At 42.1% G+C, this 26,571-nt stretch overlaps 1 protein-coding gene across 1 annotated transcript in view; it reads right to left on the bottom strand.

Moving 5' to 3' along the window:
* MPP4 (membrane palmitoylated protein 4) overlaps positions 1-26,571 on the bottom strand; it is an 89,129-nt gene that overhangs the window by 54,357 nt on the left and 8,201 nt on the right. Inside the window, 7 exon segments of the mRNA XM_040357240.1 lie at positions 1,150-1,235; positions 1,531-1,612; positions 7,616-7,747; positions 7,875-7,955; positions 19,140-19,217; positions 22,790-22,911; positions 25,403-25,512. Coding sequence (XP_040213174.1) covers positions 1,150-1,235; positions 1,531-1,612; positions 7,616-7,747; positions 7,875-7,955; positions 19,140-19,217; positions 22,790-22,911; positions 25,403-25,484 — 663 coding nt within the window. The 5' untranslated portion in view covers positions 25,485-25,512.

The following is a 26,571-nucleotide window of genomic DNA, read 5'->3' as shown; positions in this document are numbered from 1 at the left end:
GACATCGAGTCCGCGAGTCCCACGGGCATGGAGCTTGCGGCATTAGCGCACACACACGGTGGCAAATTTAAAGGGACATACCTCTAAGCCCATTTGAGTGTCCGTGGCATTCTGTAGACGTAAAAGTGCATGCGGCGGTAGGCAAGTGGTTAAAGAAACCTGTACAGAGAGAACCATGGAGGCTGTCTTCTCTGGCCTCTTTCTAAAAATGCTAGTTGTCTGGCTGTTGCTTGATGATTAGAAAGTCAGTGATCAGTGCCTAAAAAAATATTAAAGCCCTTGGATCAGCATCTAGACAACTAACATACTAAGTGAGATGGCTAAACAAAAGCAGCCTCTATATTCTCTCAGTTTTTTCAACTTTATGATAGGAATGGCTAAATCCGGTTTTGAGAACTCAAAAAGTACAATAAAAGGTGAGGGGCACTGGTTTTCCAAAAGCAGAAGGTGTTTTCAGTCAGGTCTTAGGCAGTGCAGAGGGAATGATTATCCTTAAGATGGTCATAAATTGAAAACCGATTCCCCCATTCACACATTCAATGTGGATGCGGTAATATTTCCGGGTTTGTCCCACCCACTGTTAGAATACACCGATCAGCACTGCAGCTAATTGAATGGCCATTTTACAGTAGCGCCATTCATGAAAAGTCGATCGATAAATTGACTTTTCATGAACAGGAATGGCCAAAGATGGAACCAAATTCATCCAGTTCCTGTTGAAACAGAGGAATTTTGATCCATGTATGGTCAGCTTCAGACAGCTGGGTGTTGGTTCTTTAACTCCTCCGCACTTTGTGCTAAACCTTCTGGTTATAGTCAGCCTTTGAGGCTGGGTTCACACTGGAGAACACAGTGGCTCACCGCAGGAGTTTGGTGCATCTCCATTCACCATTTCAGGTCTGATTTCAGCCCGAATCTTTGGCTGAATTCGGACCTGAAAAGGACCAAAATTGCACCGGAGCTGCTGGTAAGATGTGTGAACCGGCTCAATAGAGCCAGGCACAATCTCCTCCTATGCGAATTGGAGGAGGGGAAAAGTTTTGCTAATAAATTGGGAACTGTATTTGCACTGGTCATCAATTAAATTACAAAAAAAGTCACACAATTAGATTTTGCTATTTCTACATTAAACAAAGGTTAGAACCTTACCAAAATCTGAATTACTTGTTCTGGTTCCAACCCTTCCACAGGAACACCATTTACTTCCACCAGTTTATCCCCAGCATACAATAAACCTGAAATTGGGGTATCATTTGTGAAAAAAGTAATAAACATTATTATTTCTCTGTATTATCTTATATTTTGCTTGACAAGATGATAGTTTTTTTTTTGTTTTTTGTTTTTTTAGCAATAAAACATGTTTTACAAAAAGACTATAATTATTTTAGTCATTTTAAGCCTTTACATAATTAATATTTTTTTATTTTTAAATAGCGTTGCTGCTCAAAAAACAAAGATTATAGGGTACAAATATCATAGCTATATGCATTCAAATAAATAAATATGTAGATCTATAAAGACATTTCTTACCACTTCTATCAGCAAGGCCACCATGGATCACTCTGGCAACAATTATGTCTCCAGTTATTTCATGACGTTTAATTGTAGCTCCCTTAAAAAAAATAAAAAATGATTTTTCTCATTTTGTTAATTGTCTTTCTCTTGGAGATCTTAGTAGTGTTATGCTAGTAGTTTGAGGGACAGCTGAGTTAGTATTGAAAAAAAAAAGCTTTGTAGAGGGTCACAGAAAGCTGACATGAAGGTAGAATCAGGCACCTATGTAGCAGAGTGCCCATTTATTCACGATGCTTAGATGCAGGAGTAGGCACCTTTAACTCCTTTTCCATAACTCCCAGGGTTCCTTGGCAAGATAAATTTCTCTGTTATCCTTTATTACCAGCTCAGATAGGCCATACTTGATGAGATAGCTGGGTAACCCGGCTATAGATCACTTGCCCAGAGGTAGCTGGACAAGTGATTAGCAGCCAGGTTAGAGGCACTCCACTGTCAGGTGCAGGCAGCGACATTGCTGTAAAGAGTCCATGTTTGTGCAGCTTTCATAATCTGTTTTATATTATTCTGCAGTGCATGCATAGTTTGTCATTCTGATTCCATTTTGCATGATTGATATTAACTTTGCAACTGTTTTGTAAACCGCAGTTTACAGTTACTATCTGTCTGATTATTGTAACGATTACACAGCCTGTTACATTTGGCATCTACAAACAAGACCGGCCATGCCAGACATTATTAATGGAAGTGGCATGACAGAGGTACCTACTCTGGAGAGAAGGAGTCAACCTTTGCCAAAACACTCAGGTAGCCAGGTCCAGGTTGGATGATTTAGCCATGATATTTCGAGGCCTGATCCTATTATATGGAATACTGCCCACTCAGCAGGCAGAACTGACCATTAACCCCTTGGAGGGGAAAGCAAGAAGGTAATGCTTTTCCCTGCGGAAGATTAGGATTTCCTTGGCAAAATATTTAATTGCTTAGAAAAAATGTATAGCCAAGCAGTGTCCCAGCAACCAATAACACTGTGTAGCCCAGCTGCCAGGTCACCATTTGTATCAGGACCTGGATCACCTGCTGGTGGCACTGTGCTTCACAGAGAGGAATTTTGTAGTTCCAGTGTCCACCAGTGGGTATCAGGCAGCAGATCCCAATAATCAGCCCCACCTGGTGCTTGCTGCTGAGAGGGTATTTAGTCCCTTATCTGCTATTACACCCTGCTCCAGTGTTTTGGTTGCTGTCAGATACTGCTAGCTGTTATCTTGTTCCTGCTCTTTGATCATGCTCTCTGCCTAGCACCTTTACCTCAATCCCTGCTGATTTGTTCCTTCTCCTGCTTGTTCTTGGTCCTAGTTTTGGTTCCCCTTTCTCTTATGTTCCGTGCACCTTCAGTTTTACCTTGCTTTCCTGTATTCCCCATCTGTATATATTGTATATACAGTAGTTAGTGCAAAAGTTAGGATTTCTTCTATTCTGTTAGATCATTTAGTTAGGTATATCGTTCACCTTTATCTTTATGTTTACTGTTTTCTGATGTTTGGATGTCTTTTGTTTTGCTTTTAATAAATTCACACTTTGCTACAATGTAAAGTAGTGAGTGTACAGCTTGTATAACAGTGTAAATTATCTGTTCCCTCAAAATAACTCAAACACAGCCATTAATGTCTAAACCGCTGGTAACAAAAGTGAGTACACCCTTAAGTGAAAATGTCCATATTGGGCCCAAAGTGTCAATATGATGTGTGGCCTCCATTATTTTCCAGCACTGCCTTAACCCTTTTGGGCATGGCGTTCACCAGAGCTTCACAGGTAACCCCTGGAGTCCTCTTCCACTCCTCCATGATGACATCATGTAGCTGGTAAATGTTAAAGACCTTGTGCCCCTCCACCTTTCGTTTGAGGATGCCGCACAGATGCTCAATAGGGTTTAGGTCTGGAGACATGCTTGGCCAGTTCCTCACCTTTACCCTCAGCTTCTTTAGCAAGGCAATGGTCGTCTTGGAGGTGTGTTTGGGGTCGTTATCATTTTGGAATACAGTGGAACCTCGGATTGCGGTTATTGAGTGTTTAGCAATACGAGCACCGTATTTTGAAAAATCCTAACTCAGTTTGCGAGTGTTCTCTCACAAAACTAGCAAGATTCAGGCCAAAGCCGTCCCAAAATGCTCGGAAAGACTTGAAAATACTCTTTCTGAGCCTTTCAGGAGGTTTGCCGAGGTGTCCTCTGGCCTTTCCGGCTGTTCCAAGGCGCTCTGGCTGCATGGGGTATTGCATGCCATTGAAGTCAATGCGGAACTAATTATTATCGTTTCCATTGACTTTAATGGATTACGAGCATTCTCTTGGAACGGATTATGCTCCAAAGAGAGGGGATCATGCTCGGCTTCAGTATATCATAGTACATGTTGGCCTTTATGGTTTCCTCAATGAACTGTAGCTCCTCAGTGCGGGCAGCATTCATGTAGCCCCAGACCATGACACTCTCACCACCATGTTTGACTGTAGGCAAGACACACTTGTCTTTATACTCCTCACCTGGTTGCCGCCACACACGCTTGACACCATCTGAACCAAATAGGTTTATCTTGGTCTCATCAGACCACAGGACATGGTTCCAGTAATTCATGTCCTTAGTATGCTTGTCTTCAGCAAACAGTTTGCAGGCTTTCTTGTGCATCATCTTTAGAAGAGGCTTCCTTCTGGGATGACAGCCATGCAGACCAATTTGATGCAATGTGCGGCGTATGATCTGAGCACTGACAGGCTGACCCCCAACCCCTTCAACCTCTGCAGCAATGCTGGTAGCACTCATACGTCTATTTCCCAAGGACAACCTCTGGATATGATGATGAGCACGTGTACTCAACTTCTTTGGTCAACCATGGCAAGGCCTGTTCTGAGTGGAACCTGTCCTGGTAAATCACTGTATGGTTAACACAATATTGCAAGCATTATTGGAAAGCAAGAAGTACTCACTTAATGGTATATAAATGCTATATGAAAAAATGGTATCTAGGAGCACAATTCAGTTCCATGTCATATAAAGGGCATATCATTAGTAGAAAAGTAGAGCATGTAACCAATACAAGTGTCATGTTTTTGCTTTAAAAAAAAAAAGGTTCTTATACATTTAGATTTTCATGTCCTAGAACAAGCAATAGGTTTGTTAACTGAGTTAGGAACAACCCAAAAAAATCTGAAAAAAAATTAAAAGCTCTTTAATCTAATGCCAAAGAGAAATGTGCAACAGGCGTGATATTGGCTTAGATAGATTGTGGGACTGATTTAAATAAATATTAGCATTTATCTAGTGCCACCATCTCTGCAATATTTTACCTGCTGTCCTGGCGCCCCGTGGGGGTTCTCCTCGTCGCTTTCTCTCTCTCTCATCCTCACAGACAGACCCCGCCCTGGACCAGGGAGAAGATGCAATGTAAGGATGGAGGCCCTGGAGGAGGGTAGGCATAGCATTAGGCTCAGCCTCCACCAGTTAATTTATGTGCAGCAGGTCTAGCCAGTCACCGGCTGCTTTATGCGGGCATCAGTCGCTCCACCCTCCCTGGCCAAGTACACCCATACTGCCTGACCATAATATCAACAAGTGCCATGCTATAGTAAGGAAGCTGGGGGCTATATTTGTGCGGGAGGCGGCCGTGTGAGCCGGGACTCAGGAGGATGGGTCTAGGGTTTTTTTTTCGTGTGGAGGTGGCTTTTTTGTTGCCCCCCCGCAGAGTGCCGCCCTAGGCTCGGGCCAAGACACAGCACTGGTGCCAATACTATCACTCCTACAACTGACCACTGAAAAACTGAAACCCACTCAGGTAGAAGCAGTAAAGCAACTAATAGAAATGTGGTTAGAGGGGTTTTTAAATGGGGGCCATGACCTGGATTGTAGAAATGGGATTGAACGTGAAATACCCATAGGAAAAAGCCCTCCTATTCAGGGGAGATATCAGAGCAATCTTCTACACCTCTACCAACAGGTCAAGCAGATCCTAGAACAGATAATGCAACAACGGATGTCTTGGTAAGGAAAAAGGATGATACCCTTCTCTTTTGTGTGGACTATAGGCACCCGAATGTGTAAACCTGAGGGACTCCTATCCTCTTCCACAGACTGAGGACTCTTGTGCTGCCGTAGGACAGGCCAAGGTGGGGATTGGCAGATTCCTGTCACCATAGCAGACTGGCTGTAGACTGCTTTTAATATTCCCATTTGGTTGTGCCAGTTTTTGGGCTGAACAATGCTCCTCTTCCAGAGGACAACCCCAGTATGTGTTATCTGTTTCAGCATGAGATTTAATTCCTATAACTTTATCTCTAGAAAAGGCTTACTCCTGAATCCTGAGAAAGTAAAGACCATACAGGAATAGAGGCCCCCAATGAATGTGGCCAAATTCAGAGCTTTTTTGGGGCTATTGGGATATTACTGGTGTTTCATTAATCACAGGAAACGTTCTTTTTAAAGGGGTTGTAAAGGGAAAAAAATTAAATAGCTTCATTAGTGCAGTCCTTCTTCACTTACCTCATCCTTCGATTTTGCTTTTAAATGTCCTTATTTCTTCTTAGAAATGCTCACTTCCTGTTCTTCTGTCTGTAACTCAACACCGTAATGCAAGGCTTTCTCCCTGGTGTGGAGAAAGCCTCTTGAGGGGGGAGGGGGCGAGCAGGCAAATCACAACACTCTCTACTTTGCAGATAGAGAAAGGAGCTATGTGTTAGTGGGTGTCCTGACACTCCTGTTCGCCCCCTCAAGAGGCTTTCTCCACACCAGGGAGAAAGCCTCGCATTACTGTGTGGAGTTACAGACAGAAGAACAGGAAGTGAGGATTTCTCAGAAGAAATAAGGACATTTAAAAGCAAAATGGAAGGATGAGGTAAGTGAAGGTGCACTGCACTAAGGTAAAGGAAGCTATTTAGGGAAAACATTTTTTCCTTTACAACCCCTTTAAGTACACAGTACAGGCTCAGCACAGCAGGGTGTAATGAAGAGGAAATTGAGTCTCTCAGTAGTCTTGCCTGTACCTGCAGCCTATTTGCTGACTCTGATGGTAACATGTACACCGTGGACAATCCACCTCTAACTATCAGATTATGGACAGGGATATGTTAAGAGGTTCCAAAATAGGGCAGCATTATAGGGCAACGGATACTGAGTGGGCCCTGTGATCTCCAATTACACCTCAAACTATATATGTTAATTATGACATGCAGACTTTGGGGTCTGTTAAGGATACTCTACCAAGAAACATATTTAAGGGTACTTGTGCTTTATATCAACTTCTGTAGTTTAAAGGGGTTGGTAACCCATATAAGTTAGTGGATGCCAGCCCTTCAATTAGAGCCTGGCATAGCACACTGTGTAAGTCTTCTATACAAATGAGGCTTGTAAATACCAGTTTAGAGCTGTCTTTAGGCCAGTCACATGATTTGCGGCCGCTGTACAGCTCCAATGGATGGCTTCTACAGGAGGGGCTGAGATCTCCCTCTAATGTCAGCTGGGGAGGTCACATGGCCGCTCAGTCCCCTCTGCAGTAGCTCTGGAAATTGGTCAAGAGTCATGTGACTAGCCTAAAGATCGCTCTAAACAGGTATTTACAAGCCTTGTTTCTATAAAAGGATAATACAGTGTGCTATGCCAGGCTCTAATAGAGGGGCTGGCACTAACAATTTCAAAGTTTTAGATTTACTAATAGTGGGGGGGGGGACGACAAAGACACAGACACAGAGCTGACAGGCAGAGAGGAGGGGGTTAAGGAGAGAGATGAGAGCAGAGCAGGACTGCGGATGACGGAGGAATGTATGCCGACAACGATGGTCAGGGCTCAGCAGCCCTGATTTTTGTTGTCAGCGCAGTAAGGAGCACACAGGAAGTGGAGGGATCAGGGATTTTTTTTGCAGTTTAGAGGGGGGGCAGATTACATAGAACAAGCACTGTGCTTTAAGGGACCAGGATCTGCATTTTTGTTTGGGGTTAACAAACACTTTAAGTTCTTCTATTCAATATGACATATGAGTGTTTTTCTATACCATAACTACATGTTTTAAAGGCTCACTCCAAACAAAATGACCATCAAAATTCATAACTATAACACCTTACCAAGGGTTGCTTGTTTTTCACCAAGCACACAATCCGCATAGCCTCCTCATTTTCAGAAATGTTATCTGGCAGTGGTGGAAGAATGGGTTCAAAATCTTTCTGTGCCACAATATCATGTGCAGACAAGAGAGCCTGAGGAATAAAAGGAGTAAATTGCAAGTCCCTGTTACAGTGCAGTATAAAATATCATATACAGTAGTAAATATTTGCTTTGCTATATGCATCCTGTAAAAAAAAAAATCTGTAAAATATGGCTTGCCTTAAAGTGCGGGCCTCGCAGGAGACGTCTTAATTCACGAGAATCAGAAGAAGGTGGAGCCTCGCGCAATACATCTACTACCTGCCAAATAAAAATTACTAACTAGTCATAACAAGTACATGTAGTATAGCTATCAATATAGAGTAGAGTATAATCAAAAATAACAATACCTAAAACAATTATGTTTTTATAGCATTGATTTTCTTGACATATTAAGTCTTACCATATCAAAATTAATCCAGATGAGATGGGCTAAAGAATCTAGTTTTCGTTTTCTGTAAACCCAGGGGCGTATACTAAACACACTATTTAATTCATTTTAATATTTAAAGAAAATTCACCAATTTTTCCATGCTTTATTTTGCGAACACATCAGTTTAACCACTTAAGACCCGGACCATTATGCAGGTAATGGACCTGGCCAGTTTTTGCGATTCCACACTGCGTCGCTTTAAATGACGTGGCTCCCAAACAAAATTGGCCTCCTTTTTTTTTCCACAAATAGAGCTTTCTTTTGGAGGTATTTTATCACCTCTGCGGTTTTTATTTTTTGCGCTATAAACAAAAATAGAGCGACAATTTTTAAGAAAATGCAATATTTTTTACTTTTTGCTATAATAAATATCCCCCAAAAATATATAAAAAACTTTTTTTTCCTCAGTTTTGGCCGATACGTATTCTTCTACATATTTTTGGTAAAAAAAAAAAAAAAATCGCAATAATGGTTTATTGATTGGTTTGCGCATAAGTTATAGCGTTTACAAAATAGGGGATAGTTTTATGGCATTTTTATTAATATCTTTTTTTTACTAGTAATGGTGGCGATCAGCGAATTTTTTCGTGACTGTGACATTATGGCAGACACATCAGACACTTTTGGGACCATTGTCATATTTACAGCGAAAAGTGCTATAAAAATGCACTGATAACTGTGAAAATTACAATGGCAGTGAAGGGGTTAACCACTAGGGGGCGCTAAGGGGTTAAGTGTGCCCTAAGGGAGTGATTCTTACTGTAGGGGGCGTGGCTGTAGGCGTGATGTTACTGATCGTCGTTCCCTATATCAGGGAACAGACGATCAGTGCCACTGCCACACAGAAAAACGGGGAAGTCGTGTTTACACACACTTCTCCCCAATCTTTAGCTCCTGTGACCAATTGCGGGACACCGGCGGCGATCGGGTCCGCGGGTCCCGCAGTCACGGAGCTTCGGACCAGGTCGCGTGCATGCGCCAGCCGCACGCGACCCCAGGCTCTTAAAGGCGACGTACCTGTACGTGCATGTGCCCAGCCGTGCCATTCTGCCAATGTATATCGGCGTTAGGAGGTCCTTAAGTAGTTAAAAACGCCCTCTAGCATTGGGAGTGGCCGTGTCCATCTTGAGTAGGGGCAGATGATTAATGTAGCTTTTACTTCCTGGGATCCATCTGCCCTTAACTCAGGTATGCATGCATGCAGGAGGATGTGCTTAGCCGAGGACCCACTTTCCCTCCTTAGGCTTGGAAACCAAAAATTAAAAAAAAAAAGTTTGAAACAAGTAAATATAACTTTCTATCTATATACTAATGGTAGCAGCATAAGGATTAAAAATTGTTGATTGTTGATTGAAAGAGTGAAGTCACACTTTAAAGGACCTTATAAGCATCCAATGTTTCTAAATCAGGAAAGCAGGATACATTGTTATCAGTTTTGAAGAGAATGTAAAATAAAGGTGTGTATTAAAGGGTTTGTAAAGGAATTTTTTTTTATCTTAATAGCTTCCTTTATCTTAATGCAGTGCTGTTTTCATGTCCTCATTGTTCGTTTTTACTCTCAAGTTGCTGTAATTCTTCTCTGATCTCCACACTTCCTGGTTGTCTGTTTCCGGATGACCACAGTGCTGGGAGCTTTCTCTCAAGCAAGGAGGTGTGATTACTGTGTGTCTAAAACCCCAGTTTCATTTTCCAAACCATCACTGCCTTGTATGGCTCTGTGGCTCTGTACAGCAGAGAGGCAGGAAACAACATGCAAAAACGAAACTAGAAACTACAGGTACATTATATGATTGATTTTTATCTATTTTTAATCGTTTTTAAAGGGAATCAGTTAACTATTATGTCTCTATACCCTGTAAACAGTCATTTCAGCATAATTGTTTTATTTTTTTATTTACAACTCCTTTAAAGTGGTTGTAAACTCTATACTCAAACTTTAGGTCATTCTAATCTACATTACTAATGCTGTTAATCGCTGCCTGTAAAACTTGATTTACTTGTATAATCTTCCTAAATTCTGTTCTGTAGTCATTTATTACGTCACCAAAACAAGCTGATTACCGGAAGAGGACATCATTTAGAAGACGACGAAAAGGTAATTACGAATATTTTTCTAATAATGTGACAATGTGCAAGGCATAAAAATACGTTGTTCAATGACAATATAAAAAAGAAAAAAAGAAGAGTTTACTTCCTCTTTAAGAAGAATCATTGAAGGAGTAGAACAGTAATGCCCCGTACACACGAGCGGTTTTCCTGTCGGGAAAAAAAACAATGGTTTTCCAGATGGAATTCCTCTCAAGCCTGCCTTTCATACACACGGTCACACAAAAGTTCTCTGAACTTTCGAGCGTTAAGAACGCTGTGATGTACAACACTACGACGAGGCGAGAAAAAGAAGTACAATGCATGCGTCTAATTGGTTCCAAGTGTTCTGTATCAGCATCGGTTGTACCTGTGACAAGCTTCTTGTAGACCCAGTCTGTAAGGATGTATGCAGCAGGTTGAATGATGACTTTAACAGACAGCTTACTCAATGAATAAAGACTCCAGAGGTGTTTTCCAATGCTTCTTTATGCTTCAAGGTAACAAGGATATAAACATAGAGACTTTTCCATAGGTACATTTCCAATGAAGATACACAGCTCCCACACTCTGCAGACTTTTCAAGCAACTAAGCAAAGATGGGGTTTAGAGCAGAAAATGGTGGGTGGGAGCAACCAAACTAGTCAGAACAGCAGGGGGGTAAGGATCATACCAAATAACATAATAACATAACATGTAATAACTGCTAGACAGTAAAAGCTGCGTGACAGCACACTCCCCGCCTGGTATTGTGAGATACCACTATACTCTACATTGTTTTTCTTTTACATATTATTAACATTGCATACAGTAACATGCTATCTAGCCCTCTCAAGCTTAAAAGCTAGCTATATTATAGGTCTTAAGTGGCTCCTTCACATAACACTGAATCAGAATTTTTGGAAGCAGGCATTATTAGGACTGTCTCTGTGACTGGTCTCAGGAAGGTTTTTGAAGCCCCATCCTTAACGATCCTGACTTCCACACTTCGGACTCTTCCATCATCACTGGTGATGGCCTTTGTAATAAGTCCAACCGGCCACTGAATACGGTGAACTTGCTGTTCTTTTAGCAGGTTTGACTTATTTAGTCTTCCACCGACTCGAAGCATGCCTTCATTGTCGATTATTGGGTTCAGTTTGAATAGTGGGCTACTCTTTGAGACTGGTCTATTGCCTCTCAAGCATTTAATCTCTTCTGCAAAGACTTCTTCTTGCACAAGACGTATGACGAACAATTCTGCGTTCTCGTACTCTAACGCATTGGGTGACTCCTTGCAAGTGTGCCATCCATGACAAGACGATGTCTGATTGGGCTTGCGGAAAGTCTGGGCAATATGTCTCAATCTTGCTATAGTCTTGACCAATCTTTTCCAAGAAGAGAAACGTTTAAAGCGTCTCGCTTCCAAGTTTCTTCTTGAGCAGATGTTGGAACTCAATGTTATCACTTCAGGGTGGATTTCTGGATCAGTATCTGGATCCACCAGGTGGAAATCAATATCTTCTTTTGAGTTTGTAGAAGACTGGTCCGATAAAAACTTGGGTCCTGAAAACCAAATGGTTTGCGTGAGGACAACTGCTGACACTGACCTCGTTGCAATGTCTGCGGGATTCAAACCAGTCGGGACATAGTTCCATTGTTCAGGACTACTGACTTTCCTTATTCGTTCTACCCTGTTAGCCACGTACACATAGAACCTCCTTATGCTGTTGCATATGTAGCCAAGTACGACCTTGCTGTCGGTGTAGTACTTAACCTGATCAATTTCAGCGTCCATTTCATTTTGCAGGAATTCTGCAACTCCGACAGCTAGGGTTGCGCCACACAATTCTAATCTTGGAATAGTGTGAGCAGGTTTTGGAGCTAACTTGGCTCTTCCTAGTAGAAAACCGACATTGGATCTCCCGGAGGGATCTATGATCTTAAGATAAGCCACAGCCGCTATAGCCTCGGTAGATGCGTCGCAAAAGACGTGAATCTCTTTCCTCAGACTTCTTGAAGTTGAAGTGGGTGAATAGCAGCGCAGGATATTAAGTTCTTTCAGTACTTTCATGGAGTTTCTCCATTTCTCCCATTTAGGCAATAGGTCTGGTGCTGGTTCAGCGTGAAGGTTATCTAAAATCTTCTGCATAAATGCTAGAAAGTGCTCTTGCATCTCTGGTTTGTTACAGAGAGTTTTCTTAAGTGCAGCAAATCTGGTTAAAGCTTGTCCTCGATTGTTAGGGAGAGTAAGCCTTGGTACTCGGAAGGGTAATGGAGCTACCCAACTGTTGGAATTGTCCTTGAAGAACTCTTCATCCATAATCTTGATGAACTCCTTGTCTTTGACTGAAGGGGCAATCTTGTTGTCATCCCAAGTAGTCTGGTACACTGAATCACCAAGGTCCTTCTGAGAAGTGAGCTTGCAGTTTATACCTTGGAGTGCTTGATATGGAACATCGTTTTTAAAATCAAGTCTTTCCTTCACATAATAATGCAATGGACATTTCATCGACCGATAGGCAACATTGGTTTTGTAGGAAGCTACATCCAAGAGCTTGTGAGATTGGTCTAAACAGACTTCTCCTATTATCACCCATCCAAGATCAAGTTTCTGGGCCTGAGGAGCATCGTCTGGACCGTTACATAACTCTCTTATTTTATGGACTCTAGGAACGTCTCTCCCTAGTAGAATCAAGATCTTAACATCCTTGTTAAGTGGTGGAATGTAGTCAGAAATGTGGCTTAAATGGGGGTAATGATGTGCAGCCTCTGGTGTGGGGATTTCTTCTCTGTTGTTCGGTAGCTGATCACATTCGATTAGAGTCGGAAGAGGAAACTCTATGTCCTCATATTCTGATGCCACTATGAAGCCATGGGCTCTTCTTCCAGAAGTATTGATCTTTCCTGCACATGTCTGCAAGGTATAGGACCAGGCCTCTCCATGAATGTTGAATAGGTCAAAGAATTCTGGACTGGCCAATGAGCGATTGCTGAGATCGTCGAGTATGGCATACATTTTTATGGAATTTTGTGGGCATCCTTCAGGAAAAACCCTTACAAGACATATCTTGCTACAAGACTTGCTATGAAGCCCTTCTCCACATACCTCTGTACACCTTGTGGTTACGGGGTTGGCATGTTTCTCAGTTCTCTCCCCGCCATCATCTGATGTAGGCTTGGGGTTGCTGCCGAGTGAAGGTTTCCTTTTGAACAGGTCTGAATGAAGAGCGTCCACATGTTTGGCACTGTTGCACAGAGAACATCTGATGGTGATCTTACAGTCTCTTGCTAAATGATCGGAGGATGCACAACACTTGAAACAGATATTATGCTCTTTGAGAAATGACTTGCGTTCTTCAATAGGCTTGTTGTTAAATGCACGGCATTTGGAGAGTGAATGTGGCGCATTATGGATAGGACACTGTTGATTGAGATTGCTTGCCTTAATGCCTGTAGCCAAGACGTTGGATGCTACCTCTGTCTTCCTCACGGCAATAGGATACTTTAAATCCTTGAATTTACTGTTGGTGGCAATACCCCTTGAAGTGGTTAAAGGAGTGGTGGTTGTATCTGGATAGAAGAAGCTTGGGTCATTCTTGGATTTTGCAACCTTCCGCACAAACTCTGCAAAATAAGAAAAGGGAGGGAAGGAAACATGATGTTCATACTTATATTTTGATCCTACACTAGTCCACTTTCCCTGAAGATAACTAGGCAACCTTGCTACAATAGGATTCACACCCTGAGCAGTGTCTAAATAGCTAAGACCTGGTAAACTAGGATCTAGCTTAGCAATTTCAAGTTCATGAAGGAGGTCGCCTAACTCTCTAAGCTTATGATTGTACTTAACAGAGATCTTAGGAAAGTCGTTTAGTCTCTGGAATAAGGCAGATTCAATGACTTCGGGACTCCCATAGTCTTGATCTAGACGTTCCCAGGCAGCATCAAGGCCTGCGTTAAAGTTATAGATGTAAACAGATTTAAGTCTCTTTACTTGTTCTGAAGATTGTCGCCCCGAATACCTTATTAGTAAATCGAGTTGATGCTTTCAGTTTTTATAGCCACCGGGGATACTGATGGTGCGCCGACTTGAGCCATGGTTGGTATCTGAAGTTGGCTGGTTGGTGGAGCATTTGAAGTTGAAGAGAACTGTATCACAGGGGTCATAGAGTTCATCATGTAGTCTTTTGCTGTACCCTTGTAATCTCTATTCGCATAGGGTTGCGGTGGCACGTGAGCCGCGTAGGTTGACTCACTTGATTTTGTGACATGCGGTAGTTGCGGAGTGTCTCTGTTAGCAGGTGTGTCTAGTTGACCAGCTTGATTTTGTGACACGTTGCCTTCTGGTCCACATGCTGGATGATGATGAGAAAAATCTCCAACTGTAGGTGGGACTGTAATGTCGCTGTTCTGGCTTAAGACGAACTGTAGGGTCCTTTCAATGGGGTCTTGACAAGCAGCCAAGCTGGGACAAGCTGCTCCTTCTTCTTCCAATAGGGCTTGTTCCAAGACGGATAATTCCGCCAATGCCACTTCCTTTTCTTTACTCTTCTGAAGGATTTCTAGCTGAGCCTCTGTTTCTGCTTGAATGCGTTTAGCTTCTGCTTTGATGGCTGCTTCTCTTTCAGAGCAGGCGGCTTGAACCTGGGCTGCTGCGACCCTCTGGCGATCTTTGACTATTTGGTCGCTCAGTGTTGACCTTACAGAGCAGGACCGCAGTGACTTAGAAGAGGATTTATGATAGGAGCGGGCAGATCTAGAAGATTTTCCTGAGTGTCTGGAAGAAGCAGATTTACAGGATGTAGTTTCATGTAGCTGTGCTAATCTACCTTCTATCTGTGCCTTTGCTTCAAGATATGTGCTATGCCTCTGCTGGTCAGTAGAAGTAAAGTCCTTTAATTCCACTGCCGCTTCCTCTATGCTGTAATGTGACAATAGGGAATAGAACTTTTCAGAAAGTCTTTTATAATTCTCAAATGCCTTCTTAACCCTTGAGAGAGCAGTGTTCAATTGCTCAGGATTGTTGCTAGTTTCATTAGCGGTTTTTATACAACTTAAAGTCTTATGCCATAATGCAGTCAGGTTACTAGATGTTTCTTCCTTACTTTCTTCATACACCTCTCTTGCCTTCAAGGATGGATGAGGGCCTCTAGCGGGACGAGCAGAATGAAGTAAGGAGTCTGCTTTATCTTGATTAAATGCAGGTGACTCTGTGGGATGCTGTAGTTTTGGTGTCTTGTTACAAATCTGCCAGAGCTGAGCTCTGTAGTGACTTCTGATATTAGGCAGATTGAACTGAGGAGCTGGATATTTGTGACATCTAGTGCTGCAACTGATTCAGACTGGATGGCTCAGCTCACTGCACAGTCACTTTATATAGGCAGGAATACACAGTTATTTCAGTAGATTCAGGTATTGGATTCACAACCAAAAACAGCTTGACAATGATAAATCCTAGGGACTTGATGAAGCTATGATACAGTCTTTGAGCAGTTCAAAAGGTACTTATTGCTCCCCAATAAAGGCAAAATCCCTGGCAGTGAACAGTTATGGAGCATTCAGTAGGAGGCTGGCTTCATACACAGAGTAATGCTTCTGGTGGCTGCAGCAGTGACACTCAGGCCTAACTCTCAGAGCACAGCCTGCGGATGGTATCCTGTGTTAGGATGTTTGTTCTTCACACACACATGTGGTTACTCACGTTTCTGAAGCTGCAGAGATAGCTGTGTGATGGATTCTTCTGGAAATTTACTGTTCTGTATCAGCATCGGTTGTACCTGTGACAAGCTTCTTGTAGACCCAGTCTGTAAGGATGTATGCAGCAGGTTGAATGATGACTTTAACAGACAGCTTACTCAATGAATAAAGACTCTAGAGGTGTTTTCCAATGCTTCTTTATGCTTCAAGGTAACAAGGATATAAACATAGAGACTTTTCCATAGGTACATTTCCAATGAAGATACACAGCTCCCACACTCTGCAGACTTTTCAAGCAACTAAGCAAAGATGGGGTTTAGAGCAGAAAATGGTGGGTGGGAGCAACCAAACTAGTCAGAACAGCAGGGGGGTAAGGATCATACCAAATAACATAATAACATAACATGTAATAACTGCTAGACAGTAAAAGCTGCGTGACAGCACACCGAGCATGCGCGTTTTTTTTCCCCATCGGAATTCAATTAAGACGAATGGTTTTCCCGCTAGGATTTTTCCTGATGAGAAAAAAGAGATCCTGCTCTCTTTTTTTTCTGGCATACACACGGTCGGCATTCCCGGCCAAAAGCTCTCATCTGATTTTTTCTGATGGGAAAACCGGTCGTGTGTACGGGGCATTAGGCTTCATGTACACGGGACGTTGTTCAATCTCTAACTTGACAGCTAGAAACCAGTGTCTAAAAACGGTAGTTTAGCCGCGTTTACATGCCGCATTTAGCTGCGTTTGCGATCTAGAAGCATTTGAAATGTATTTTTTATTTTTTTGTTAAAATTAAAAACGTCTGTAAACAAAACGCTTTTGGCCGCGTTTAGCGCTTCAACTGCCTCTAAAAACAGCTTCTTGAATGCATTTTTTGGGGTTCAAGAAAAAGCCTCTGAACACAACTGCCTAGAAACGACTATAAACTAACCAGTGTACATGTACTGATAAGATAACAGAGGAGAATTCAGGAGCAGTTGAAAAAAATGCCCAACTGCTCCTAAATGTCCGTTTACCAGCAGCAGTGTACATGAGGCCTAAAGATAACAATTTTTTTTGTAAACTTCAAGGTCATGTATACTTGGAGATTCCTCTCTGACTGAGTTGCAGCTATATTTTTACTGATGGCAACAATTAGGTTTTGAGGCAAAGCTTTGTGTACTATGGATAAGGGCCACTTTAAGTAAAGTTACACTGTGTGCAAATTTATTGTCTGCAATGTTTATCAACTACAAGGAAAAGACTGTGGAGTATTGCAGTTTTTTATTATTTACCTTTAAAAAAGAAGACCAGGGTTGGCAGCTATAAGGATTTTGCGTTTTCCCCAGGGTACTTCTACAAAGTGTATGTAAAGCCTTACTATGAACATCACTTATTTTCTCCCTTTCTGGAATTTGCTTTCCCTGCTGGAGCAAATTGGGCCATACTTTATAGGTTTTTTTATTTTTTTTTGCCTTCATCTGGATCAACTGTGGGTATACTATTCTGTATATGGAGGCTTTTCTATTTATTTATTTTTTCCTGTTGTTTGAACTAGATGGGCTGTTATTGTTATGTAACCTGTTGATCTTTTCAGATCTTGTGGTGTCCTCTGCACACTTCCTGTGTTATTTTAAAAAGTTTGATTTTGCCTAGCTCTCCTAGTTTTTTTTTCCAATTAAATTGGACTAACCTTTATATTTTAGAGATCTGAGAGTGGGAGTGGTTGAGTAGTTTAGAAAAAGATACTGGGTAGGGTTAACACCAGCGTTCACAAAAATGCCATGTGTTGTCACCCACAACAGGGCTTAAATGCTGAGCGTATTTCTGGTAGAGCAACAAGTATGTTTCTGTACACGCAGGGTGGTTAAAGTGGAACTTCAATCTTTCAATCAACATTGACTATTGACTGTTTAATCCTTCAAGACCCCTCTAGTGATATAAAGATCTATATAGAGGGATCAGGACTTCCTTCCTCCTGCTGGTGACCCCTCTAGTGCTGCCTGATCAGTACCACAGTCAATAGAGCACCAAGTTTGCACATCACTGAGCTTGCAGAGTCGTCGCTGTCATCACTTTCAGTGTCTGATGACAAATTTTCCCATGTATCACTATCACTCAATTCTGCAAGTGATTCTAATTCACTATCGCTGTTTTCTAGCTGGTCTAAAACCGCTTTTGACCTAAAGGGACACTTTTTGGATGCCACTGACCTTCTCAAGTTTCAAGGTAAACGTGCAGGCAGGGCACTGGACAAGGCAATGGGGACAAAACAGAGGTGAAATGGGTTGATACAGTAATGTAATCCAAACAGATTACAATGTATTGTGTGTATGTTATGTTTTGAACTTTTTGAATTTTCCGCCCCGGCTCCACCCCCTGCGTCGCAGCTCTTGCAGGGAAGGGAACCCAGAAGACAGATGCATTGGCCGGAGTACACAGCAGGAGGACATTGGGGGATCGTAGGGACAAGGTAAGTAACAATACAGGAATACTACGGTGTAATCCCGAGTGTGGCTCAGGGTTACTGCTTTTGGTACTGAAAATTAACCCCAAGTTACAATCGGGATTACCGCCAGGGAGCTTAATATTAGGACACCTACCTTTCCAGTGATCCCGTGATTTTTCAATCGGCTCTCATGTGCTGCCACGGCCATTCCTTGTAAGGGAAACCGGCATTGAAGCCTTTGTGACTTCACAGCCGGTTCCCTACTGCGCATGTGCGAAGTGCGCTACGCTTTGTGAATGGCCCGGCAGCGCGGAGCTTCCCCTTTTGGGTGGAGCTCCGCTTTAAATTGTATTTTTGATTTGTGGTAATCAGATGCAGAATAGTTGAGCTTTAAAGGGATAAAACATGGGGACATGTTCAGGTACTGCAAATATGTACTGAATATGTTTTTGTGCTATGACAAACACTGGAACCTGCAACTGCATATTGTTGACTTCTGAAGATACTGTAATACAGTAGTCCTAAATCTACTGTGCATTAAATTAGTTACCATAGGAAGTCTAAGTCCCACTAGAGATTACCAGCAGTGGAATACATATAAGTGTTGACTTTTCAGTTAACACTGCAGAGCTCGGCCCCTGGTTACAAACCTATAGTATTAACCTGTCTTGACAAGTATGGTGTAAATCTGTTTTGTGCTCTTATGGCACATCTAATAATGTTTTACTTGTGCACTTAAATAACTGAATAAAGTGAAAAGGCAACTAACACTGAAAAAAATTTGTTTTGAACGACAGACATTTGCTGAATTTTTCAACTAACCTCACTGGATAGGGTTCGGGCTTTGGGTACAACAGGCATAGGCCTTTTTCTTATGTATTGATGTAGGCAGTCATGAACCTGCAGGAAAGAACAAGTGACATTATGCATTGTATACACAATAAAAACTCAGCAAAAAAGGATAAAAGATATAAACTTGTTGAATGTTATACAGCAAGCTATTTAGAGTCGGTTCACACTAGGGCGACACGACTTCCAGCGCGACTTTAAGAGGCGACTCCGACACGACTTGAGCATGAACCACAGGGCGATCTGGGGCGATTTACAACACGACTTGAAGTCTTCTCCAGGACAGGAGACTTTCCAGTGGCCAAACAACAATCAGCTCTAGGGGAGGGAGGGGGAGGGAGAGGTTTGCCTGAGAAATGTATGTTATCTTCCTGGAAAGTCGCTTCAGTTAAGACAGTGATCAGACTTGGATCAGACTTGGAGGCGACTTCCATTGAAATCAATGGGTACAAATCGCCTACAAGTCGTATTGAAGTAGTACAGGAACTTCTTTTGAAGTCGGAGCGCCTCGAGTCGTGTGTATTAACACCGCTCCCATTCACTTGCATTGTTTTTCTCGACAGCGCGACTTGGGACGACTTGAGGCAACTTCAAGACGGATCCCAAGTCGCCCTAGTGTGAACCGGCTCTTAATGTGGAACATATTGCGATTTGTAACATGGCCATTGGTGAGTATTAGGTTTTCATAAATATTTTTTCTGCCACCAGTTACAAATCTATGGCCTTTGTGGGAGATTAGCTTGTTGGGATCACCTTTACTGGAAATTAAGGTCAGCGTGCAGGCAGTTTTTAAAAAAAATCTGGCGGGTTGCCAGCTTTATTTAGAAGAGGTTTGCAAAGTCATGAAAAAAAAAAAACAGTAAAGTAAATCCTTGCCATTCAATACTAAACTAAACAGTAGACTCCTCTCTATACAGTGTGAGGCTGGTCCCCGTCAGTCACAAAAAATGTGGTAAAGCAAATCTTCTCTTCAAATCCAAACAGAGCTCCTCTCTCTCAGGCGCTCTTCTGAGTCTCAGGCCAGAGCTCTGCTATGCTCTTTTCCTGCTCATTTAAAGTCCACCTGAGCGTAGACTCAAGTGGACCACAACATCCAGACTGGAACCAAGCCTGCCACAGAGGCTGGAAAAAACAGGCTGGATTCCGGTTCAGTGTCTTGCAATAGAACGCATGTGAGGTGAAATATACCGATTATACATCACCTCACCTCGCATAACGTTGCACCTTTAAAATTTACTTTGAAACAGTTTTGTGAATGTACACATTTTTAATATGCACTAAAGAAAAATTCCAGGTATGGCATTTTATACATAGTTACATTGGTCCAACCACATATATTAGACATGTGCGATTCCCCTGGAAGCTGGAAATCACTGTAGTAGACACAGATACCCCAGTGATCTCCACTAGCTTCTAAGGCTCATGCTGTTGCATGCATTCTAGGTTGACCAGTCAACCTAGCTGTCTTTTTGTGTCCTGGGTGACGGATCCCTTCAACCCCCCCCTAACTATCTATGATTTTCAAAAGGTGTTCCTATGTGATGTAGAATGCCCTACCAACTCATTCTCTCTGGTCTGCAAGAAAAAGAGGCTCTTGGAGCAGGAGATGACTTCATTTAGACTTAAAAGAAGATTTTGTCCTACAGGAGCTACATAATGAAAAGAAAAAATAATGGGGATTCTCTAGAGGGAGGAAGGTTTAGGACAAAAAGAAACTTTGAGATGGGCTATACCAATGACCTTTCACATCAATCTGTATATAGCTATGATTTACTAATAATGTAAACATGGCCTCCTTGTAGCTTTGGCAGCCAGAAGAACAGGTGAATTCTGTACATTGTTTGCGTTTAGAACTTCCATAGGAAATGTCATTCCCTGCTCATCTGCTTATCCCATTCCCGTTTTTTTTTTTCAAATAACAATTTTTTTATTTATATAAAACAGTTCACAGGACACAATAAAATGCAGGCAGTAGAAGATAAAAGCAAACATTTATCCAGGAAAGTGATTATTTTTCATGCCCTCAATGGGCAGAAAGGGAATTAAGCTTTCAACCAATAGGGCCCAGTTCCGAGAACTGGCTTCTCCAACAGTCATGTCAATAAACATGGCGTTTCAAACCGTTTCCTATACTCTAGTGTCACAAGTGACAACAAAACAATAGATTGTAAGTAAGGAGAGGAGAATCAGAGAGTGAAAAGAAAGAGAGAAAAGAAGTCCAGAACAGAAAGGGGATTTAGGTTACCGTGTCTGCTACCTCGCCCGCTCCCGGCGTGTCCTCCCGCTGATGCCACTCACTCCAGACCTTGTTGTGGGCGTCCATGCCATTGCTTATCCTAGCTGTCATCCGTTCTATCAGCTCCACGTCCTTGACCCTAGCATAGAGGGCTTCCTGGGATGGGGGTGTGGATTTCTTCCAATTAAGGGCTATCAAGGCACCTCGCCGCCATTAGAATGTGCCTGAGTAGTTTTTTGTACGGCTTGGCAAGTCGGGGTTGGGAGATGCCTAGCAAAAATAGCTTAGGGGACAGGGGAATTGGTGTCTCAAAAAGACGGGTAAGTAGTTGTTGCGTGAACTGCCAAAACGGGGTAATGAGAGGGCACGCCCAATAAATGTGGAAGAGAGAGCCTCTGTCTTAATGGCAGCGCCAACATCGATCAGGGGTGGAGGGGTATATTTTATGGAGTATGTCCGGGGTTTGGTACCAGAAAAAAAAGGATCTTATACGAGTTTTCTTTATACAGGGTACACAAGGATGATTTAGCAGCCTGCCGCCAGACGGCCTGCCAGGCCTCCATCAGCAGTGACTCTCCTAGCTCCCTCTCTCACCTCAGCATGTACGCATGCTTTCCCCCGCCCCGGCCAATCACACGCATTCAGGAGCTGGTAAATGTCTGATCAACCCCCGTCTGTGGCGTCCCTCCAGAACGATACGTTCAAATGGGGATGGTTGTGAGAATTGGAGCCTAGGGGCTATGGTTTGGGCATAGTGTCTTATTTGTAGGTAGCTATAGAATACCTGTCTGGGCAGATTATGTTTCGCCTGGAGCTCCGAGAATGTTAGCAGCTTACGGGATCTAGGGTCAACTAAGTGCCAAAAGTGGAATAAGTCCCGAGAAGCCCAGGGCCAGGACATCTGGTGAGTTGGGCTGTCTGGTATTTTGGGGTTGCAGACAAAAGAATTCAGCAAAGAGCACTCGGACTTGAGGACTACCTCTCGGGACATCTTGCACCAGCCCCATTCCCGTTTTTGATTACTACTTTGGCACTGATCATGTCACTATGGCCTAAAAACCTATCCAATCTGCACTCAGGAAGTAGACTGTGAGTGGAATCCATTTGTATGTCTATACATAAAAGGTAAGAGGTAGGATGCTGCAATGGGAAACCTCTAAATCCTTGCAGAGTGTATAACAGAGCAAGAGAGAATTGTTTTTTTTTCCTTTAAAAAAGGTTGAGTTGAAATATGGGTGGACACAAAACATTTCATCGAAAATCTGCCTTTTTCTAGTACCACAATGCTTCACGGCAACCGTTTTCCATGGCTTGGACATTTTTAATATTTTAAATGCATCTGTATATATCTGTTGAAAAGAGAGCTTACAATGGCTAATACCTTTACCTTTAGTAAGGACTGCAGCCATGGAGCCTGTAGTAAACTGTACAGTACTCCAATTCCATTGACATCTCTGTGGTAGAACAGACCCAACTCATCAAGGACCAGTGTGAGGATCTGTGACAGTCCTTGAGAAAAGAGCGCAAGTGTTTAGTATATTTTACCGATAGCAAAGTCTTAATATTTCACGTATCTATGCAATTAAATAATACCCCTACATCTAGACCTCAAACTATAAATGTAAAATGCCATTCTCAGGTATTTATCTGATTGGAGCTGCTAAATCACGTCTAGTTATTCTTATCTCCATTGGCAAAATTTCTTAATAAGGAAACATTTAAAATCTTTAAAGCGGAACTAAAATTTAATTCAATTTGTTTTTATCAGGTATAGTTTTAAGGCAGAAGAGACTTTAATGTCTCTTCTGCCTTCAAACCTTTAGCCTTTGCTGCCAACACTGTTTTTAAATTATACATTGACTGCAGTGGCTGCATAGGTCAGAGTAAAATCCTGGCATCTGAAGGATGATGGAAGCAAGAACCAGATACAGAAGCGATGCAACTACTCCCTTGAGCATGGGTGACACCATCCATGGCCCACCAGTGGCTGAAGGCGGAAGACTCTAGACTAGAAATAAGATCGAGTTTTCATTGGTTGTAAAGGAGCAATGAGGGTGGGCACAGACTTTGCATTCCTGGAGGAGGGTGCACTAAAAAGCAAATCTGTCATAATCTTCTATTATGTTATACACATTAAGAATTCATTGGCAAGAACTCTGGAGCCTCTAGTTACATATAGTTTCACTTTAATCTTCTTTGATATACTGAAGCTGAACTCCAGGCAGATATAAAGACATCTATAAATCCAATTATGTATTCATAAATTAATATTTTAAATGTGTTAACTGTAGGTACCTGATGTTCTCTTTTTCAATTTATCAGCTTTCTTTATCCTCTGCACAGCAGACTGAAAGGGCAGCATTCGGAGCCAATCAAGCTCTGCTGCAATGCACCTATGCTGACAATATACATGCTAAGGGCAGACAAGGGCAGGAAAGACCTCATCAAGTGCTGCTGCTCTTCATTGTCCAATCAACAGGATTCAAGGTTTGTTGATAGACTCCGAACACCAAGAGTCATGGGTGGCTTACACTAAGACCCCCTTGATAGTAAACCTCCCTAAAAAAACTCTTACCCTCCCGGTAACCAGATAATTTACCCTGACACTGATCTGCGGGAATGTACAACAATGGGCTAGGACAGTGCTTTCTTCAATGTTCCTGACTAAGCTGAACTGCTGCAGTGAGGGGGCAGTTATGTCTAGCATGGTTTCTTAGATCACAAGAAGTGTATGAATGTAGCACTAAAGTGACATACAGTGAAAGTGTACAAAATAAATTGTATAGAGTAAAAGGTCAGAAAGTCCTGTTGTGTAAAGCAATAACATACATACATACATATAAAATGTGATCACAAAAAATTATAAAAGCAATGTGGGGAGCAATGAGACAAGCAAGACCAACATGTTTCATCCTACTAGGACTTCTACAGGGGCATCTGATTTTTTGTGATCACATTTTATATGTATGTTGGTTTTTAATAAAAACCTATGTTTTTTGACCTACTCCATTGGTGGCCCCTTTTTTCTTTTTATACCCCTCTGGATGTGAGCTTTTTTGGCTATCCTGTCTGGTCATCAGTCTTTCGATCTTGCTGTCCTCTACAAGACTGTTCGGAGGTGTCTCCTGAATCTTGGACTTTGTGGATCATTTGGCTGACTTGTTGATCTGTTTATCTATGCCTTATTGACCCGTGGTCACTGACACTTGGGTCCACAGGTTCTGGTAAGATTATTCATTCTTATCAATGATTGGATGACATATCCCTCCGGATGCTCTCTACAGTATATCTGTTGGTACCATTATTGTCCGCTTGAGAACAACTACTTGTCTCTTTATTGGACTCTGGCTTCAGTACATAAGGATTTATTTATATCACTGGACTTGTTTTTTTATCCAGCCATTGCTTTACACAACAGGACTTTCTGACCTTTACACTATACAATTTATTTTGTACACTTTCACTGTATGTCACTTTAGCGCTACATTTATTACACTTCTTGATCTTAAATACACATTCTTATGTAGCAGCTGCCTTTCCCTTGTTTTAGGTTAGTGTAATCATTTTTTATATAATTTATTCTTAGGTCACAAGACTGGTCACACAAAATTAGAAATTCTTTGACAGTTAAAATAGTTCATATGTGTGTATTTTCACTTTATTTAGCTGGTTGACTGAAGTTCCACCAAAAATGTTAGTATAAGAGATGTGGACTGTTTTAGGAAATGGAGTATATGGGTATACTGGTTGTATTTAAAAAATGTGTCCCATTTTTGTCACATTTCGCTAGAGGGGTGTTTCCAATGATACTGCAACCCTACTCAGTGTCTGTGGCTTTTAAAGTCCCACTCTAGGAGGATCCCTTCTTGTTCTATTCAACCCAGGGAAGTGGCCATGACACTGGGCATATCTGAAATGGTGAAACCCTTCCTTCTCGTTGCCTTTATCTGCATCTCTTTTTCCCTTTGCATGCTTTTCAGCATCTTACCATTAATCTTACCATTCTCTTGAAGGCAGCCAGGATTCATTTCCATGGTCTCCCTCATTCTGGATGTTTCTCCAGCCTTCTGTGGATGAACCATCCAATCAAACCAATCAGCAAAAATGGAACTAAAACACAAAGGAGAATGTAAGTAAAGTAAAGAAGTAAATATAAATCTAATGACAAAAAATATTTTAGACATCTTTATTTGCAATTGGTGATCCTGCCTGTAACAGAGTGCAAGAATGACAACATTCACTCACTGTACAGTATCTATGGAGGAGCAGTGTTGTCACCCTAGGAAACGTCTACTTATCCCCATAACATGGTGATGGGGTGAGTCTGTAGTTTATATAGAGAATTGGGAACAATCCTAGCCCATTAAAGTGTGTAGGGCGACACTCTCTCCATGTTTCCCTCCTCATTGGGCAGTAAGTGTGGGTCAGATAGGAGGCCTAACCAGAGTGGGTTTTTCTGGGCTATGGTAGGCACTTTGTACAGGGTCACTGCCATACACTGCCACGCTCCTGATCCAGCAGATGACAACGAACTCTAGTAAACTCTCTGGGGTCCAGTCATGCACCTAGCGCTGACTCTATGAATGTACTTCACTTCACTTAGCTCTCTCCTCTGTACCTGTGTACAGGGTGAGCGCCCTGGTGGTGCAGATCTGCTCCCATTGCTATGGGAGGTGGATCGAAGGACTGCTGACATCTTTTTCGCTGCAAGAGGCCATCTCACCTGCCATATGTACACGCTTAACGACAGGCTACTAGAGAAACCTTTGTTATCTTTGGTAACCACTTGTGTCTTCACACTGTATGAATTCCTTATACTAATGTCTTCGTGCCCCAATATGTTTTAGTGACCCAAGCTGTAGACTATGTGCTGGTTACTTTCATTGCTCTTTACGAACTTCAGACCAAGCAAAGACAAAGTTCCCTGATGGTTTGTCATCACATGCCTTGGGATATACCACCTCAGCTCCCGAGACTGATGAGTACCCTAGTTGGCCTTGTCACTACTTATCCAGACTTTGACTTGATCCATAGCAGGATGGGTTTTATTCCACTACTTTATTTTCTTTGTACCCCCTCTTCCATGCTGAGACCCATTGATAACTATCATTATTTATTACCTTCTTTAGATTTTTACAATGCATCTGCTCCTGATGAGTGGAGTTATTC

The sequence above is a fragment of the Rana temporaria genome, chromosome 6 (assembly GCF_905171775.1).
Source record: "Rana temporaria chromosome 6, aRanTem1.1, whole genome shotgun sequence".
Taxonomy (NCBI): Eukaryota; Metazoa; Chordata; class Amphibia; order Anura; family Ranidae; genus Rana; species Rana temporaria.
This window is presented reverse-complemented; position numbering and strand designations above follow the sequence as displayed.